At 52.6% G+C, this 17,582-nt stretch overlaps 7 protein-coding genes across 7 annotated transcripts; 3 read left to right on the forward strand and 4 right to left on the reverse strand.

Moving 5' to 3' along the window:
* Positions 1-115: 115 nt before the first annotated feature.
* Positions 116-2,373, reverse strand: BKA58DRAFT_374057 (invertase precursor). The gene has a single exon (XM_046169284.1). It carries the CDS (start codon positions 1,904-1,906, stop codon positions 179-181), a length of 1,728 nt encoding a protein of 575 aa, XP_046031754.1. The 5' UTR covers positions 1,907-2,373; the 3' UTR covers positions 116-178.
* On the reverse strand, positions 2,370-4,149 carry BKA58DRAFT_374058 (uncharacterized protein). Its single transcript, XM_046169285.1, has one exon. The coding sequence runs from the start codon at positions 3,880-3,882 to the stop codon at positions 2,572-2,574; it is 1,311 nt and encodes a 436-aa protein (XP_046031755.1). The 5' UTR covers positions 3,883-4,149; the 3' UTR covers positions 2,370-2,571.
* A 708-nt stretch (positions 4,150-4,857) lies between these two features.
* BKA58DRAFT_26148 (uncharacterized protein) lies at positions 4,858-6,864 on the forward strand. The gene is made up of 3 exons (XM_046166772.1): positions 4,858-5,189; positions 5,250-5,695; positions 5,752-6,864. The coding sequence occupies exons 1-3, from the start codon at positions 4,970-4,972 to the stop codon at positions 6,682-6,684; spliced, it is 1,599 nt and encodes a 532-aa protein (XP_046031756.1). The 5' UTR covers positions 4,858-4,969; the 3' UTR covers positions 6,685-6,864.
* A 1,993-nt stretch (positions 6,865-8,857) lies between these two features.
* Positions 8,858-9,975, reverse strand: BKA58DRAFT_26160 (alpha/beta-hydrolase). Its single transcript, XM_046166773.1, has 2 exons — positions 9,570-9,975; positions 8,858-9,488 (listed from the first exon to the last, which is right to left on the reverse strand). The coding sequence occupies exons 1-2, from the start codon at positions 9,771-9,773 to the stop codon at positions 8,943-8,945; spliced, it is 750 nt and encodes a 249-aa protein (XP_046031757.1). The 5' UTR covers positions 9,774-9,975; the 3' UTR covers positions 8,858-8,942.
* Positions 9,976-10,574: 599 nt separating this feature from the next.
* BKA58DRAFT_397110 (GTP cyclohydrolase I) lies at positions 10,575-11,916 on the reverse strand (the record flags this gene model as incomplete). Its single annotated transcript, XM_046171403.1, has 3 exons — positions 10,575-10,877; positions 10,938-11,672; positions 11,854-11,916. The coding sequence occupies 3 exons, from the start codon at positions 11,914-11,916 to the stop codon at positions 10,575-10,577; spliced, it is 1,101 nt and encodes a 366-aa protein (XP_046031758.1).
* On the forward strand, positions 11,913-12,816 carry BKA58DRAFT_26180 (uncharacterized protein). Its single transcript, XM_046166774.1, has one exon. The coding sequence runs from the start codon at positions 12,160-12,162 to the stop codon at positions 12,712-12,714; it is 555 nt and encodes a 184-aa protein (XP_046031759.1). The 5' UTR covers positions 11,913-12,159; the 3' UTR covers positions 12,715-12,816.
* A 566-nt stretch (positions 12,817-13,382) lies between these two features.
* BKA58DRAFT_397111 (uncharacterized protein) lies at positions 13,383-16,937 on the forward strand (the record flags this gene model as incomplete). The annotated part of the gene is made up of 2 exons (XM_046171404.1): positions 13,383-15,911; positions 15,960-16,937. 2 exons carry the CDS (start codon positions 13,383-13,385, stop codon positions 16,935-16,937), a joined length of 3,507 nt encoding a protein of 1,168 aa, XP_046031760.1.
* Between the last annotated feature and the right edge of the window lie 645 nt (positions 16,938-17,582).

Here is a 17,582-nt window from a genome sequence, read left to right on the forward strand (position 1 = left end):
GGCACCCGCAGTACATCATATGATTCAATATACTCGCGGTCATAGTGTTCGAAAAGGCAGGTGTGATATACCTTGGTATAGTAGAGACGTCACATGGAAGAGCTAGGTATATATTGGGAGTGTGAGTCCGCCTTGGGTGTTCATATTGCATATATGCTATTGTATTATACTATGATGCTTAAAAGAGTTTTGCAGGGCCTAGAGTTGCGCTGCCACCCTCGGTCGTGTTACCGACAACTGTACCGTTGGCATCTGCCTGGTTCAACCAAGCAGCCTTCAGAGACCAAACGCCAACACTCGCTGTTACAGTCTCATTCAGTCCCGACACCTCCAGCATCATTTTGTCGAGCGGCTGTGTTGGGAAGAACACTGCAGTTGCGCCAAGTTCGCCTTCGTTCAGGAAGATTTCAATGATACTCCTGTCAATAATGCCCGAGATCTTCCATGAGCCCTGCCTCTCGTCGTAAAGACCCGTAGCAGTGAACTTGTCGTTGAAGTAAGGGCTCTGGAAAGCCTCGGTCTTTCCACGGTCTAGCCAAACATCGCCAGATGAGAGGAAAGTACCACCTGAGATTGACTCGCCGGAAACCGAAGATTGGAAGGTGAAGCTGATAGATCCGGCGAGAGAAGGGCCACCGGTAAGTCCAGTGACATTGGCTTCAAAGTATAGTGCACCCGACTCAACGGTGGAGTAGTCTACGAAGACAGTACCGTTATTAGTGATGTCGCTTGAAGCAAGCTCCTTTTCGACGATTGACATGATGTTGGAGGGATATGAGATCAAAGACAGACCCTGGCGGGGCAGGTCTTTGAGGTAGTGGCCTCTGGGTACTGTCATGACGCTGCGGAAACCATCGCCTACTTCCTCGCCTGCAGTGGGAACGACGTTGGTGTACTGCCAGTTGCTTGCCCAGTTGAGCGTAACCTGGTCCTTGTCGGCGGGGATACCATAGAAGAACTGACCAGCGTAGTTGTCCTTTGCAAAGTCCGTGAGCCGGGTTCGAGCGTCATCAGCTTCGAAATGCGTGCCGTTGAAGGTGCCGACGAAGTATTCCGTGATAGATCCGCCGAGAGGAGCTCCAGGGTTGATGGAAATCAACATAACATACTTGGACTCGTCGCTGGCAGTAGAGTTCTGCACGCGCATTTCTACCATGTTCGGGCACTCGTACTGCAGACCAGTGATGCCGTAGCTGGAGAAGTTGCTGGTGGGAGTCCAGTCAATCAGGTTAGGACTTGTGAAGATGCCGATCTTGAAGTCGATGGGGTACGCCACGACCATGACCCAACTCTCAGTGGGCTCGTACCAGATAACCTTCGGGTCGCGGAACTGAGTGGGGTTGGTTCCACCGGGAACGATGACAGGGTTGTTCTCGTACTTGGTGAAGGAGTATCCATTGTCATAGGAGTAGGCAATGTGCTGAGTCTGGTTCTCGGGAACATTGATGGTGTAGATGGCGACTACACCGTTGGTCTGGTTCGGAAAGAAGCCGCTAGTGTTGTTGTGATCTATGACGGCAGATCCTGAGAAAACGCCTTCGGTGGGACCACCAGGGAAGATGGCAATGGGCTGGTTTGTCCATGTGTACAAGTCTTTACTGGTCGCGTGGCCCCAGTGTTGGTTTCCTGCAACGTTCTCGGTCGGGTTGTACTGGTAGTACAGGTGATATACTCCGTCTTCGTCCACGTACATGCCGTTTGGATCATTCATGAATCCAGCAGGTGGACTGAAATGTACTTGAGGTCGAAGCGGCTCATCGTAATCGCCTGATATCGGGACCCCAGTCGGTACGTTGGGTTGCGAGTACGTCGATGTACTTGAGGCTGAAGGGGCTGACGAATTTTGGGCGTGTCCAAATGTGAGCAGGCCACCGATGGCTGCGAGGACAGAGAGATGGGAAGGCATGATGAGATGATTTCCGGTCCGATGCTGATCATTCAGAGATATACCGCCAGCTTTATGCTTCGCGAAGGACGGGATGCACCAGGGACTAGAGGGCAAATTTTCGCATCGCCCGTGACGACAAGACCAGATATGGACGTGCCCCGCATGTTGCCCTCCCTTTTACTCCGCTTATAACCCCATGGGTACCAGCATTTTCGTATCCGTGTACTGTAGCCGGTGGGTGCATGATGAGGTTGAGCCGGCATCGAGGGATTTGGGCATATCGGAGCTTCCGAGTACGTACCTTCTCCGCAAAATCACTCACGGACTACGCCAGACCCAGCTAGATTCTGGCCTGGGGTAAACGTGCGTTCTCGCTTGCCCAGGTTTACTTTTAAGCGTTGGGTTAGGATGGATGGGACCGATGTGGAATTGCGTCAACGGACGTGCTAGCGCAATGCAAAATCTCCCCGAGAAACACTCCATGCTCTGATCTTGTCCTGTACAGCAGCAGTAAATGAGGAGCGTCAGAGCGCCAAGATAAAATGTGCGGGAACAAGGCCACTAGAGCCTCAACTTCTTGTCCTAATGCTGATGTTGTTGGAACTAATGTACTTGTACATGCCATGGCGACCAGCTCGAACGGAGACCAAGCCCCGGTCTGAGTCAAAGGCACACTCTGTTTTTCAAAGAGCGAGCGCAAAATCCCAGACTTGTACTTTGCGTGTGCCGAAAGGCCCGCCTTGCCTGATGAAAATGCTCAAGACGTTGAATTTATCCAGCCTCTCTTCGTCCACCAACGGCTCACCAGCAGCGTTTGGTACCTCGGCCAACTTTTTCCAGTCATTGTATGCTCCGGCTGCTGTCGCGGCCCAGATTTGCACGGTCATCTTCGGTTGGTCTGGTAAAATCGCGAAAACGTTGTCGCCTGCGGCAGCGATTTTACCTCGATAGGCAAGGTATGGCGGAGTTGACAGACCAGGCGTCTTGATGGCGGTCTTGGAAAATTTGCCTTCTGGAGTACGGAGATAGTGGTAGAATTGCGCTGTGCCTGTCGAGTTGTCGCGCATTAGAGCGTGAAACCGGCCTTTTTGGTCAGCGCATTGGGCTTCTTGGTTGATGATTTGGCTGTTTTGTGGGATCGAATACACCTTAATGCCAGCGGTCGATGGCGTAATCGGCTTTGGTACAGTTTGACCATTAGTCTGTTTCCAACTCTTGCCATCATCCTCCGACAAGGCGAAGTAGAAGTCGTGGTTAGTCGAGGGAGTAGGTGTCTCCCTCACCGTCCATGATACGAAGAGCTTTCCACCCTGGTTGCTAATGCCGTTGATGTAAGCATTGTTGTCCTGACCTTGTAGGTACTTGCCAACCGCGCTCCACTGTGCGGTCGCAACGGAGTATCGATGGATGTACGAGTCACCGGCGCCAGACTGTCCGATACGGAATTCCATCAAGAGATCACCATTATCGATGCGTTCGAACCGAGGGTATGTGAGTGGCGTCCATGGTCCGGTTGAGCCAGGCAGACTGTGCTGGACTGCTCCAAAGGCGCTGGCTGTCCACTGTTCGGGAACCGTCTTAGCGATGCCTGTGTTACTTGCACGATAGTTGAGTGGTACGTCGTGGTGATCGAAGCTCAGATGGATCTTGCCGTCTCCACTAATGCCCATACTGATAGTGTTGTGCTCATCGAGAGTGCTTTGCACATAATCTGTGAATGCAAAGTACTGCCAATCGCCCAAAGAAGGGTTGATTTTGCGCCGACCGAGGTTGACATGATGTTTGCCGTATCCCGAAGCTGTCTTGTAGAATGCGACGTATTGGTAGTCGCCAAAGGTGGTCAGGGCGTGTTGTTGAAAAGCAAGGCCATTGAGACGGACTGAACCCTCCACATCATTCGTGATATTCCAGTTCTTGGTCGAAGTGATGGAGATCGCAGAAGCAAACGAAGAAAGTGTGGCGCAGTACGCGAGCAATGAAGAGAAGACTCTCATGATTCTTGGCTGAGATCTAAAAGAAAGGCTATGCTCCAACTAAATACATGCCGGTTACCACACAATGCGAGACGGCGATCAAAGACGCGGATGAATTCTTCTTAGTGTCCATTTCTGAACCGTATGACCACTTCGTCTCCCCTGAATGATGGATGGTACTAAGACTTGATCGCCTGTGGAAGGTAATTTTTGCGGGTTGCATGGACCTGCATCGGCATTTCGGGCTATCGTCCCATGATGCGGGGAAGCTGGGAAGATGGCATGGCGTCACTCGGTGCCGGAACATGATTGAAGCGAAATACTCATCAGAGATATAGCATTGCATACAGGGAAAAGAATGAACAGATGCCTTGCAGTCTACATTAGTCTCAGATCAAGAACTGCGATTACTTCAAGGCAAAGTAGACTTCCAGACCAGGAGGCAGGTTCCCATCCTTTTCCCCAAACGTGATGATAGCCTTTTTTCAATACGAATAATGGGAAGCCTAAGTCCAATTGGAGCCTCGAAGCCTTTTGTCGCGGCAGATATGTTGGTTGAGCAGTCACCTGGTAGTCGGGCGCTCTGCACCAAGAACTGGAGTAACAGCTGTGTGAAACCAAGGTTCTAGAATGTATGCGATAATTCTAGCGAGGTAGAAGGTTGTCTTCTTCCCAAGTCTGCATGTGCCACCGATGTGCGGCATACTCCGCGACGACTCTGATCAGGTACAAGCTCGCGTCGGAACCATTCCGAGCTGTCGGCGCTCTTCGCGTCTCCTGCCTCCAGCCTCCTTTCCAAATCCTCCCTACCAACGCGAAGCCCACAAGAACAACCACCGAGCTTCAATTCAAGAGCCGCAGAAATGCCGTTCTTATGCGATAACGGCGCACTACACGCCTATCTCCGAGGAAAACGACACCAGAAGCGGCAGGAGCAACTGCAGCCAAGGGCGATTCTCCTTGGCAAAGTACTCCAACCGGCCAAAAAACGTCTTGACTGACGTAGCGCTATCACCCAAAGATGGGGGAGAACCATACAAAAAGACGCGATGATGCGCAAATCGGTGCTCTGCGCCCATTTGACAGCTCCAGCTGAGACCAGACGAAGATGCGTACTTCTTCAATTGCGCTATTCGCGGCGTCTGCGTTTGCGCAGTCTCAGTACGGCGAGAACCATGTCAATGTAAACTTTGACTCGCAGCTTGTGGAGCAGACGGCCTTCCCAGCGCCAGATGTGACTCTTTTGAGTCCCGCGTTCCTGCCGAACGCCTCATTTGATCCAGGATGGACAGAGGGAACAGAAGGCGCGACATCGCAATACAAATTAGGTGCGTAAACAATGAAAGAAGAAACCGATCCTAGAGAGAGAGTCACCTAACGCTTAACAGAGGAGTTCATCAGCAAGCTTGCAGCGAAGAATCCTTCATGGATGACCTACGACGTAGCCGATTTCCTGAGCGAAGAAGGCAAGACATTCCCGTACGCCTACCTTTCAACCTCAGCATCAAACGCATCTTCTGGATATGCTACATCTGGTAAACTGCGAGTATGGATTCAAGGATCAGTTCACGGGAACGAACCTGCTGGCGACGAAGCCACTATGGCTCTTCTCGGTGCGATGGATGCCGACGCGACCTGGGCTGCTGGCTTCCTTGAGAAGATGGACATCATTGTATTACCGCGGTACAACCCAGACGGAAATGCCTACTTCCAGCGCACCTTGGCTACAAACTTCGACCCCAACCGCGACCACACCAAGCTCGCTCGACAGCAGACTCGCGACATCAAGCAATGGTTCAGCAGCTTTTCGCCACACATCGCCATTGACATGCATGTAAGTAAAACATCTTGTACGAACTACATGTGAGGCTTTTGCTGACTTTGGGCAAGGAATATGGAGCCGGTACACGGTACTCTGGCAACTATAGCAACGCAGCCGATGGCATGTACAGTGCAGCCAAGAACCTCAACATCCATCCATCCATTCGCACGCTCTCCGAGACCGTCTTTGCGCCCGCGATCAACGCGTCTCTGCTCTCCAAAGGCCTGCGTGGAGAGCCATATATGACGGCTGCGCGGACAAATCCCCCGAGGTTAGATGAGGCTGGCACTGATGCCAAAATCGGACGGAACGCCATGGGACTCACACAGTGTGTAACCTTTCTCTTCGAAACCCGTGGAATCGGAATTGCAAGCCAGGAGTTCAAACGCCGCACCGTTGCTGGTCTACAGATGATTCTTGGTGTGCTCGAGACTGCTCGAGATGAAGCTGCGGACGTGAAGAAGATAATCGAGGGTGCTATTGCAGAGGTCGTCGAGAGCGAAGAGGAGATCGTCGTCACAGACTTCACAACTTATGCGAACCGCACATATACTATGGTTGATCGTCGGACGGGCGAGGTCTTTCAACTTCCTGTTGAATTCGCCAGCACCACGCCCGCAACTGCCAACATGACCCGCGCTCGGCCCGAAGGGTACATAATCCCCCGCGCGTGGGCTGACCTTGCCGAGCGTCTTAGGGTGTCAGGACTGGAGATCGAAACCATGCCCGAGGTTTTCCATGGAGAGGTCGAAGCATACAACATTACTTCCTCTAGCCTCGGCTCGTCATACTACGAAGGCGCCATCTTGAACACTGTTACTACGGAAACACTTGTTCAAGATGTTACGCTGCCTGCTGGCAGCTTCTTTGTAAACAGTGCACAAAAGAACGCAGGACTAGCTTTTGTCGCGCTAGAGCCTGAGAACATCGATTCTTATGTCTCGTTTGGCATCGTACCTATGGAAGTGGGGGACATATATCCGGTCTTCCGCAAGGTATGAAACAGTTATTCTTGTTCTCACCTGATCTTGTTACTAGCCAGATAGAGATGAATAATTTACACTTCCATGGATGGGACAGTACGTCGAGTACTACTTAATTGCGGCCCAGTCAGGGTCTCTGACCGAAGGCACCTGTATCCATCCGATGCTACAAGCACTTCACTCACCTGCACAAGATGCCATATTCCATATCTAGAGAACACCTTCCAACAGCCCCAAGGTGACTAGCAGTCGCACATGGTTCAAGGTTTGAGCGAGCTATACGATGTGTGCCATTCGTCTTACTCTCAGAAGGTGAAATGTTGCAGACCCCAGCCATATTCAATCTCGGTGGTCCATGCGGTAGGCCATCGTGCTTTCTAGAAATCCAACCATGTATTGTTTACCTGTGGTCCAACGGCCTTTATCTCCTGCTTACGTTCCAACGAGTCATGGCTGTATTTACTCCAATGTACCAACGCAAAGAATATGCAGGGGAGCGCCTGTATTGTAATACCGAAGCTGCATAAGACCCGAAGAAGCTGACCGATAGCGTGAAGTACCTCCACTTGGGCCCACAATTCAACCTTGAATGGTAAGGGCACAGGACGCATTGCAAATAGGACAAGTACTGACCACGGTCTTAAAAAGCACACGCAAGCTCTGGAGCAAAAGGCTACGTCGCTGGAGGTACTGAAGATTGATCGCACTGGCCCAGCTTTGGTCGATGCGGATCTAGAAGTTCTCACATCGCGCAACACACAGCTCAGGGAAGTCTTTCTACACTCGGCGTTAAAAGTTAGCGACAAAGGTCTTATATATGTGATCAAAAGCTGCCCTACTGTCGCGATCATCCGGATCACCGGTAATGAACAGGATACCGTATCTGGTAAATTCTCCGGGTTCATCAATGGGCCAGACATTGTCAAGTCACGAACGAACTTTCAAGCTTTATGTCTTGAAAGCCAGCCATTGGACGAGGCGAAAATCAAAGCTGTTTCCAAGAAATGGCGTAGCCTTCTCATTTTGACTACTAGAATCGTGGAGCGCGACGAAGACTCGACTTCTGGCTCCGAGGAAGGGGATGAACACTCAAGGTATCGGCTTGGAGGCAATTGTATGCATGAATTAGGAGAGAAAGCCCTTGAGGAATTGGATTATCGGCTGCCAAAAGTATGGGAAGACGAAGACGATGATGACGACGATGACGAAAACACCGACAATGACGACAAGTTGACTTCGAATGCGAGCGAGAATTTCTTGGACTGCAACCATGAAGACTACGAATACTACTGGGATATTTGCACTAGCCAGCGCCCTGAACCAGAGTACGAACCTTGCGAGCCCGTAGAAGTACCATTTTTAAAGAGACTATGCTACACTTCGAAGGATGACTGAGACAGTCGTTGGTCATCCGATGCTAAGCGTACTGACATTCAAGAGAACGACTTCAGCGACTTCAGCTTCACTGAATAAGCTTCACAACATCCACCTAGCTAACATCCAATATGCTGACGGTATGTTCTCTTCAGTGATCAAATCAACGCTACAGCAACCGCCTCGCTCGAGTTCCGCGAACACCTTCGTATCATCGACAGCAAGTTCGGGGCCGTTCACGATGCCGTGGATAATCTCACGCGCGGTGTCCCCTCCCTCAAAAACATCTCATTTCACGAAACATGCAGCCTCATGGATCCAGCAATCAATTCCATTGCCAGAAAATGTCCCGACATCGAACGTATAGCCATATCCGATGATGGCAAATCGTACGGATCGGTTACGTGTCGCGCTTTAGTAGATGTGATGCAGGATCTCACTCTTGCAGAAAACCTGCACCACTTGGAAATATTGGATCAAAACCTCTATGAGAAGATCATCAAGAAGATTTCAAAACTAAGGCCAGACATGGCGATTGTAACTGGCGAGACCCTGCAGGACAGTGTGGGTAAGAAGATGGTTGGTGATGGGTATTACAAGAGTGTCTATCTTGATGGGCACTCGTTCGGAGCCGATGGTGATTTTAAGTTCGCAGGACTGAAAGTTGATGGTGGATATGTGGATGAATCTGGGTTAGTGGACACATGGTTGAGTACCACCAGCGGTGTCTAGAATTCGTGTCGCCTTTTGCTGCATACACATCATTAAATCTTAACAAGTTGATAGTTTCCAAGACAATGTATACATCTACCTCATATAATATTTTGTAAAATGCGACGCGAATTGTGGCCATCTCTAGCGTGACTTGATGTATGGAGGTGCCGTGTCTACATGAGGCAGGCTCAAACAAGCCACTCTTCCCACCACGTCACCGCCCTATCCTTGGCCTTGATCATGGCCTCCCGTTCTCCCGGAACTTCCTCATCGCCCTTGGTAAAACAACCATGGTGAGCACCTGGGAAATGAACCCACTCAACCGCTTGACTCTTCTTCTCCAGCACTAATTTCCTGAAAGCATACAATCTCATCTCCTCGGGGAACATACTATCATGTTCCGGCTGCAAAAACATAATCGGTATATCAACGCCATCGAAGTCCGCCTCGGTGATCAAAGACGGATGAGCGCAGATGACACAATCGACCAACTTCTCAGTTGCAAGACGCAGGATGGCCCAGCCGCCCCAGCAGTAGCCCACTGCACCAATCTTCTTGAAGCCGCTGGCGCGGAGCTCTTTGGCGCATGCGAAGACTTCTGGTTCGCGGGCTTCGCGGCCGTTACGCACTTTGAAGCCTTCGATATCCAATTTGTCAAATTTGCCTGCTTTCATCAGACCTGCATCGAGTACTTCTCCGCCGAAGAAGTCAGGAATATAGACTGTGACGTTTGCCTAGAGTGCGTAGCGTTTTTGTTAGCACTGTATCATGAGGACAGGAGATATATCATATTGCTCAGATGAGCGTGGACAGACCTCTTTGGCGAAATGATCGGCTAGAAGACGGGTGTTTCCGAATCTCCAGCCTAGAGCATCGTGGGCGAGAAGTACGGCTGCGTTCGGATTGGACCCGGTGATGTAGGTTGGGTTGTTCGCGAGTTTCGTTTCGTGGCCGCTTGGAGTACCGTTCCAGTCGAACGATTTGAGACAGCAAGATTCGAGACCTCTTGGTGATGTCATAATGTATGTTAGTTGTGTATCAAAAGCTGACAGAGAAGAGGGGAAATGTGTGACGGGACTGAAGTTGCTTGACTTGGCGGGCAAAAGTTGATTCGTCCTTCATGTGTACTTTTATATTCCGTCCATGCCTAAGGCGCCCCGTTAACCTGACCCACTTCGCAAGGCTCTATCTTGATGTAGTGTGCAGACCTGTTCAGTTTTTTTCTTGTATGAGGTGAAGTTTGGGTATGCACTCCCAATGTCAACATCACTAAGATGATGGACTTATCGCCAAGATGGGGACGGAGTTATCGCTGGCTGGGAGCGAATCAACCTCGGTGGTATTCCGGAGCGGAAGGTGATCTCGCTGCGATGCCGATACTGTGGAAACGGACGAATATCAAGGCGCGCGAGAATCGGTCTGATTAGTTATCGAGGTTATGGGAGCTCGCGGTGTTCGGAGTTAAGCATGTCGATTTACCGACGATTACTTGAACCATAGTGACTATTCTCGTTACTGTAGGAGCACAGATGCGTGTCATATCAGAAAACGGAACGCGGGGGTCGTTTGCGTACATCGACGCAGAGTCGTACATCGTGAATGCGAAAAAGAGTTAAGGAAACGCCTGTTGAAAGGCATATGCGTCTAGTGATGCCACACAATAGCCCGCCCACCTAAAGAGAGTGATGAACTCCTCATCCAAACGCCGGTCCGATATAACGCCAATACGGAAAGTGGTGCAACGATAGCACATGATGCGGCGAGTGACTTCTCCTTTCACCCCAAATGAATGTTGAAGCTCTGCTGACCCAGCATCATTTCTACCGCCTGTTGATGAGGTTCAAGAATTCCTGGCGCGTCTTGTCTCTTGACCGCATGCATCCGAGCATGCAGCTTGTGGTTGTTGTAGCGCCTGTCTTCTGCACGCCGCGCATGACCATGCACAAATGACTCGATTCGACTACAACAGCGACACCTTGTGGTTGAAGCATTTCGGAGAGGGCGAGCGCAACTTGCTTGGTGAGGCGCTCTTGTACCTGCAAGCGACGAGCAAACATTTCAGCGATGCGAGCGAGTTTGGAGAGGCCGATGACGCGACGGTTCGGAATGTAGCCGATGTGCATCTACGGAGAGGTGAGTCACTATTCCTCAGAGTAGGTACAATAGAACAAAGGGAGACTTACCTTGCCCATAAAGGGGACCAGATGATGCTCGCAAAGGGAGAAGATCTCGATATCTCTCACAATGACGAGCTCATCGTGATCCTCGTGGAAGACAGCACCGTTGACGATGTCGCGCAAGTTCTCTTCATAGCCTTTGGTGAAGAAGAGCAGGGCCTTTGCATAGCGCTCTGGTGTGTCCAGCAGTCCCTCGCGGTCTGGATCTTCGCCCAGACACTCGAGCATAGTTCGGACAGCACCAGACAGCTTCTTGAGATTGGCTTCCTTCTCCTCCTCGGTCGCCTCCTTCCTCTCCCGCGTGCCCTTGCTGGGCCAGCTAAGGCCATCGAAGTCGATGGTGGGATGCTGTGTGTATGGGCTATGGGCGCGACTCGTCGCAAGTGGTGTTTGGGCAACGGCGCCCTCGTAAGGGTCTTCGGCGTCTACCTGACCGTTCGCCATGACATGTCGGTTGTCAGTGTGCATGTTCGCGACCGAAGCCTTCGTGGGGAAATAGCTAGTCGGCCCGTCAAAGTTTACTGGCTGACGCCCTCGGTTGGAAGTCTCTATAGCATGGAAAAGATGCTCGCGCTCTTTCCTATCGCGCGCCTCGGTGGTGAGCCTGAGGGGTGATCCGCCGTTCATCATGTGCGACGGGACCGCAGACTTGGGCTTGGGGGTGTCGGCGTCCATAATCGCGGGGAATTTGTCGTGACTTTTTAGTGGGGAAGGGGATTTTAGTACTGAAGAAGCAGCAAACTAGAGATGAAAGTATGGCACGATTTCCAGTGAAACATGTTTGGCCTGGCGCATGCTCTCCGCAGGAGAATAGTTCGGAGCCCGGTCAGTATGACTACAAGGGAATAACTTATTCCTGCGTCGTCGAATGCGGATTAGCGTTGCAACCAAGCGATGACGCCACAGCTTTTCGCGCTCTGACCATGTGCGCACGTGACAAGCGGACAGCCGAGCAGCAGGAGAGCTGCGACACGACCACGACCATTCCCTACCCGACGCTTCATCATCAACACACGCCGCCCCGATTACGCATGGCATCGACCATACCACCAACGTTCGGTTCGACATTCACGACATCTAGCGATGATGCGAACCGGTGACAGACCACCCTGACGGGGCCCGAGGGCTTTCGCTCGGTCCCCGCAGCCTCAACTTAGCAGAACGGCAAACGGCGCTTCCGCTTCAGCGCCGCCCATCTCCCTGCTCAACCCACTGCGCATATCATAACATGCCATTACATGAAGATGCGATGTGCATCGAGGGAGGATTGGTCATCTACTGGCGATGGCAGAGAAGGGCAAAGGGTCACCAAGTTACCACGGCCTTGTTTGGGCGTCTTTATACCGCTCTCGCGCAGTCGCGTACTAATCACGCATCGTGCACTATTCTTAACATATACTGTGGCTACCCCACGTTGGGGAAAGGCAGTATCTCCTCTACTTGTCATTACAACTCCCAGTTCCCAGCCCCGGCCAGGGCTAGAACCGCCATACGACTGCCGCTCAATTGCAAAATGCTCCGGGCGCTGTCGAGAGCATGTCCAGATTTGTCTGGCTGCTCGTCTTTGGTGATGGTTCCAGGACGGCAAGTGGGCCTGGTTCACATATTGTGGCTCTTTTGTCTGGCGACGTGCCATACATTGCATCCAGGTCTGGTAGCTCTAGGCTATCGGGCGCGCCGACCGCGCCCCCAGCATGGGAACTACACCATCTTCCCTCCCTTGCGGAGGGCGAGCTTTCGCATTTCCGATCGTGGTAATGTGAGAAGCCCAACGTCAAGATGATCGCGGCGAACTCAATGAAACTACAAAAGGATCGCATCGCCCTTCTGGATCGGCCCAACCCCCGATAATGGGATATATCGACTTATTGGTGTTTGAAGGTATCGCCGTGTCCGAGTTGCCATGGCCTGATATTGAAGGTTACCTTCTCTAAAGCTTCGGTGGTCAGGGGTTGTCTTTAGTAGGGTGGCGGAGTGTTGCTTCGCATGCGTTATGTAGATGTCGTGAAGCCATATGGCACACCTGGTGGACTGCAAAATGATCTCCAAAATCTGAAGATGCGGAAAGGACAAGCCGAGATGACAATTGGGAGCAGGCTTGAGTCTTGGGCGCTATGGAGGGGTTTCCATGCACATTCGATGAGGGCGACTTGTCACGGGGCTTGGCGTTGTCGATAGCGGCAGGCGAAAGACCGACGAGCGAGAAGGCGCTGCATGCGCAGCGTCTGCGGCCACGACAGCAACATCGAAAAGCGCATCAACGGCAGCGCATTGAGGAGTGTGTTACAGTCGCCGCTGATTCTCTTGTTGTTTCTCGCTTTCATTACTACTGCTTCGTAAGGCTGAGAGCAGGGTGCCGGAGTTTCTTGTTGTTCGGTTAGGCCGTGGCACTTTGACCCGCGGACCTCTTGATGCTGCAACCTTGCGCCTTCTGATGCCCTTCCTGCCTCTATGGCTGCCCTGCGACGGGCTCAGGATACAGACCAGTGGAGACCAGAGGACTCATCTAGTAGGGACGGAGAGCGATCTAGGGACCGGTCACGGGAGAGGAACAACGAGGGCAGAACAACGTCACCAGTGCCACGAGCTGCCAGAGATTCTCCTAGACATCGCGCATACGACACCCACACGCATTCATCGGCCAAACACGCACGGGGACGTTCACGCGAAAGAAGCTTGAGTAGAGAGCGCGCGCGTCGACGCAGTCGCAGCATCTCTGGGCAGGACCGCTATCGAGCTTCGAAGAGGGAAGCCAGCGCAGACAGGGTTGTCCACTCGCATCGGCATCACCACCACCATCGCGATACAACTCCATCGTCGAAACGCCACCACCCCCGTTCTCCATCTCCACGAGGCTCGTCCAAGCGCGTGAAACGGCAGGGCAGTCGCAGCTCCATACGCTCTGCATCGAGGCCACGACGTGCACATTCGCCGGGCCGGCCTCCCACAAGTGCATACTCCCCACGAGCTCAGCGTTCCGACCGCGATCGACCGCCTCGACGAACCACGCCCGACACATACTTCCCATCCACCTCGACTCGCCGCCGCTCGCCTTCTGCAGACACACACTACAGGCCAGTGGCTCATCGTGCACGGAAGAGATCAGTTTCACTCGACAGGAGATCTAGGCGTGAAACACCGCCTCGGAGACTGTCACCCAGAAGAACTGATCGGAGACCTATTTCACCCTTCGACAACCACGGTGAACGGCCCTACAAGCCCTATAATACACGCGACAGGGCAAGGAGTCGCAGTCGAGATTCCAGACGTGCTCGATCCCCCTCTCGTCCGCCTCGTAGGCGATCTCCAGGCCCAGTTCGCAGAAATTCGCCGCCCCATACCCACCGAGCCAGACTATCACCACGCAGAAGTCGTTCGCCCCGCCCACCCATTCGACGCCGTACATCCCGCTCGCCTTCTCCTACATCGAGGCCGCGACAACGCCTGGACAAAGGAACAGACAGGATCGCATCACGTCGAGGCTCGCCAGTGCCGGGATCAGGTTACAACTCTGACACGTCCAAAAGTCGGGAGGACCACGGCAAGATGAGGGGAGCATATCACTATCAAGGACGTGGTGGCTTCCAGCAATCGCCACCGTACCCTGCCCAAAATCAATATTCCCCTCAAAATCAATCGCCCTATCATGGCGGCGGTCGAGGCGGTTGGAACGGTCCACCGTATCCCAATCAAGGGTTAGTTTCCATCCCATCGGTCTTCGGTCATCCGAATGCTGACATCATCAGGTCGCCTGCACATGGCTATACCCCAAATCAATCTCCTTATCATCAGAACCAATCTCCAGGTTACTACCCAAACCAACCGTACCCACAACCTGGCTTCCAGAATAGCCCCCATCGCGGAGGGCATGGCGGCTATCGCGGCAACAACTTCAATGGCCCCGACCGCCGTATGTCAGGTCCTGGCGCAACCGCTCCGTTTGGCGGTCCGGGCGGAAGAGGGCGTGGCGCGCCAACCCAGTTCTCCAATTTGTCTTGGACGCCAGCGTCGGGCACTCGAGGCGGCCGCCCAGCCACTGAAGCGCCACGCCCACAGCCCGCTGTCGCGTCGCAAGCACCTGCCGACTCAGCATCTGTGGATGCTGATGACAACCCCTTTCGCCCATCCAAAGATCTGCGTGTAGAAGACGAGGGTTCCAAAGAGGACAAAAGGATGGCACCTTCAAAAGCACCCACAGCACCCAAGTCAGGATTTGGTTTTTCGTTGAAGACTAAGAATCCAGTGCCACCAGCGAGCAAAGCAAAGCCTGGAGTGGAAGAGCCCGAGAAGCTTGCGCCTGCTTCCAAAGAGTCTCTTCTTGACCCCAAAGCAAAGGCCGCAGCAGCAGCGCGGGAAGCTTCCCCACGTCACTCGGAAGCACGAAGCAATCGAGATCGAGATGCGAGGGATAGAGGTTACGACAGTGGCCGCGACCGAGACAATAGGGAACGAGACCGTCGATATGATAACTACTACGATCGAAAACCTGCCTATCGAGACCCTCGCGATAGAGACACCCGAGATCTACGAGACACGCGTGAGCCCTACTATCGCGGCAAAGAGCGAGACTTCCGAGACCCACGAGAAAGAGATATGCGAGACTCGAGAGATCCACGAGACCCACGCGATATCCGTGACCGCGATCCCAGAGATATGCGCGATCCGAGAGATCGTAGAGAACCATACCCACCGCGACGACCTGACGATAGACGATTCGACCCACGGCCTGACCCACGACCAGCGCGAAAGACACCACCTCCTCAGATACCCAAGACTAAGATCGTTATGAGGAAGCGCATGAAACCTCGGCCTACGCTGGTCCCTGAACATGCAGCTTCAGAGTCTGTATATTACCGGAAGCCCGGCAACGAATCGGTGGTTGGATCCGGCACCTACGGAAAGGTCTTCAAAGGAGTCCATGTCTATACGAAGGATATGGTAGCTCTCAAGAAGATTCGTATGGAGGGCGAACGCGATGGCGTAAGTACACCCAGTGCTAGACAATGACATGACGCTAACAACTGCCAGTTCCCCGTTACGGCCATCCGTGAGGTCAAACTTCTGCAATCTCTTAACCACGCCAACATCGTTAATCTCCGAGAAGTCATGGTCGAGAAAAACGACTGCTACATGGTCTTCGAATACCTTTCCCATGATCTTACCGGTCTTTTGAACCACCCGACCTTCAAGCTCGAGCAAGCACATAAAAAGGACCTGGCTAAACAGCTCTTCGAAGGCCTGGATTATCTCCACCGTCGCGGCGTTTTACATCGAGACATCAAGGCTGCGAACATCCTCGTATCCAATACCGGACAACTGAAACTGGCAGATTTCGGTCTTGCACGTTTCTACGCGAAAAGCAGTAAGCTCGATTACACCAACCGGGTCATTACCATCTGGTACCGATCACCGGAGCTGTTGCTGGGAGAAACACAGTATGGGCCAGCAGTCGACATCTGGTCGGCTGCCTGTGTGCTGGTCGAGATCTTTACACGGCACGCTATCTTCCCAGGCGATGGCGGCGAGATTAATCAGCTGGACAAGATTTACAACATACTGGGCACGCCTACGGTTCAAGACTGGCCAGGGATCGTCGACATGCAGTGGTTTGAACTGCTACGGCCAACCGAACGAAAACAGTCGACTTTTGAGGAAAAGTACAAGGACCGTGTTAGCCCTATGGCCTTTGAACTTCTCCAGGCAATGTTCCTGTTCGATCCCAATGCGCGACCCACCGCCGCCGACGTGCTCGAGCATCCTTTCTTCACGAGCGAAGCCCCGCCACCGAGACGTGCCGATGCGCTGAAGGAGCTGGAGGGTGATTGGCACGAGTTCGAGAGCAAGGCTCTTCGGAAGGAAAAGGAGAAGCAGGACAAAGAGGCGCGGCGTATTGCGCGGGAAGAGAAGGATACTGCAAGGAAGGACGAGGGTAAAAGGCGCGCCGAGGCAAATGCTGGCGAGGAAAGGGACGCGAAGCGAGCGAAGAGCGGCGATGTAACGGCGTAGAATGCTGCAACTTCTCAACCGAAGCCGCGACGGCGTAGCTAATTAGTTGGCGTAATACTTGTATGGATAGAGGTATGTTCATTTTTCGCGCGACTTTTGGAATGCAACCACATGTATATTCCATATTCGAAACACTCCATTTGCATATTACGATACCTGTTGCTTGTCTAATACCATGGTTCCCTGTATGGCACCTCGCCGCCATGGAAGTACACGAATCTGGTAAAACCCCCAGTCATACTAGCCACAACCTGCGCAGCGTGACTGTCCCCCACAGTTTCTCCCCCTACTATAGCCATCTTCAGCCTTGTCTTGGAAACGATCTTGGCCCGCTTCCGAGTGAAGCGCTGGTCCATAAGCCACAAATGCTTCAGCCTTCTCCCGTATTGGGGAATCCGTATTGCGTTACGCAATTGCCGGTCAGTAAGGCTGATTGAACCGTGGCATCTGTTGTCACCACTTATGCTAGTACGACCTATAGATCGGCATAGATCTAGTATATGAACTAGGGCTATGTCCATGACAAGTCGCGCGCCATCGAGCACAACGTCCTTCACACCAGGGTTGATGGAACATAATATAATCACGTCATCGTCATTCACAGACCCTGCGTTGCTGCAATGTATCGATACGATGGTCTCTCGA

The sequence above is a fragment of the Alternaria rosae genome, assembly GCF_020736505.1.
Source record: "Alternaria rosae strain MPI-PUGE-AT-0040 chromosome Unknown BKA58scaffold_1, whole genome shotgun sequence".
Taxonomy (NCBI): Eukaryota; Fungi; Ascomycota; class Dothideomycetes; order Pleosporales; family Pleosporaceae; genus Alternaria; species Alternaria rosae.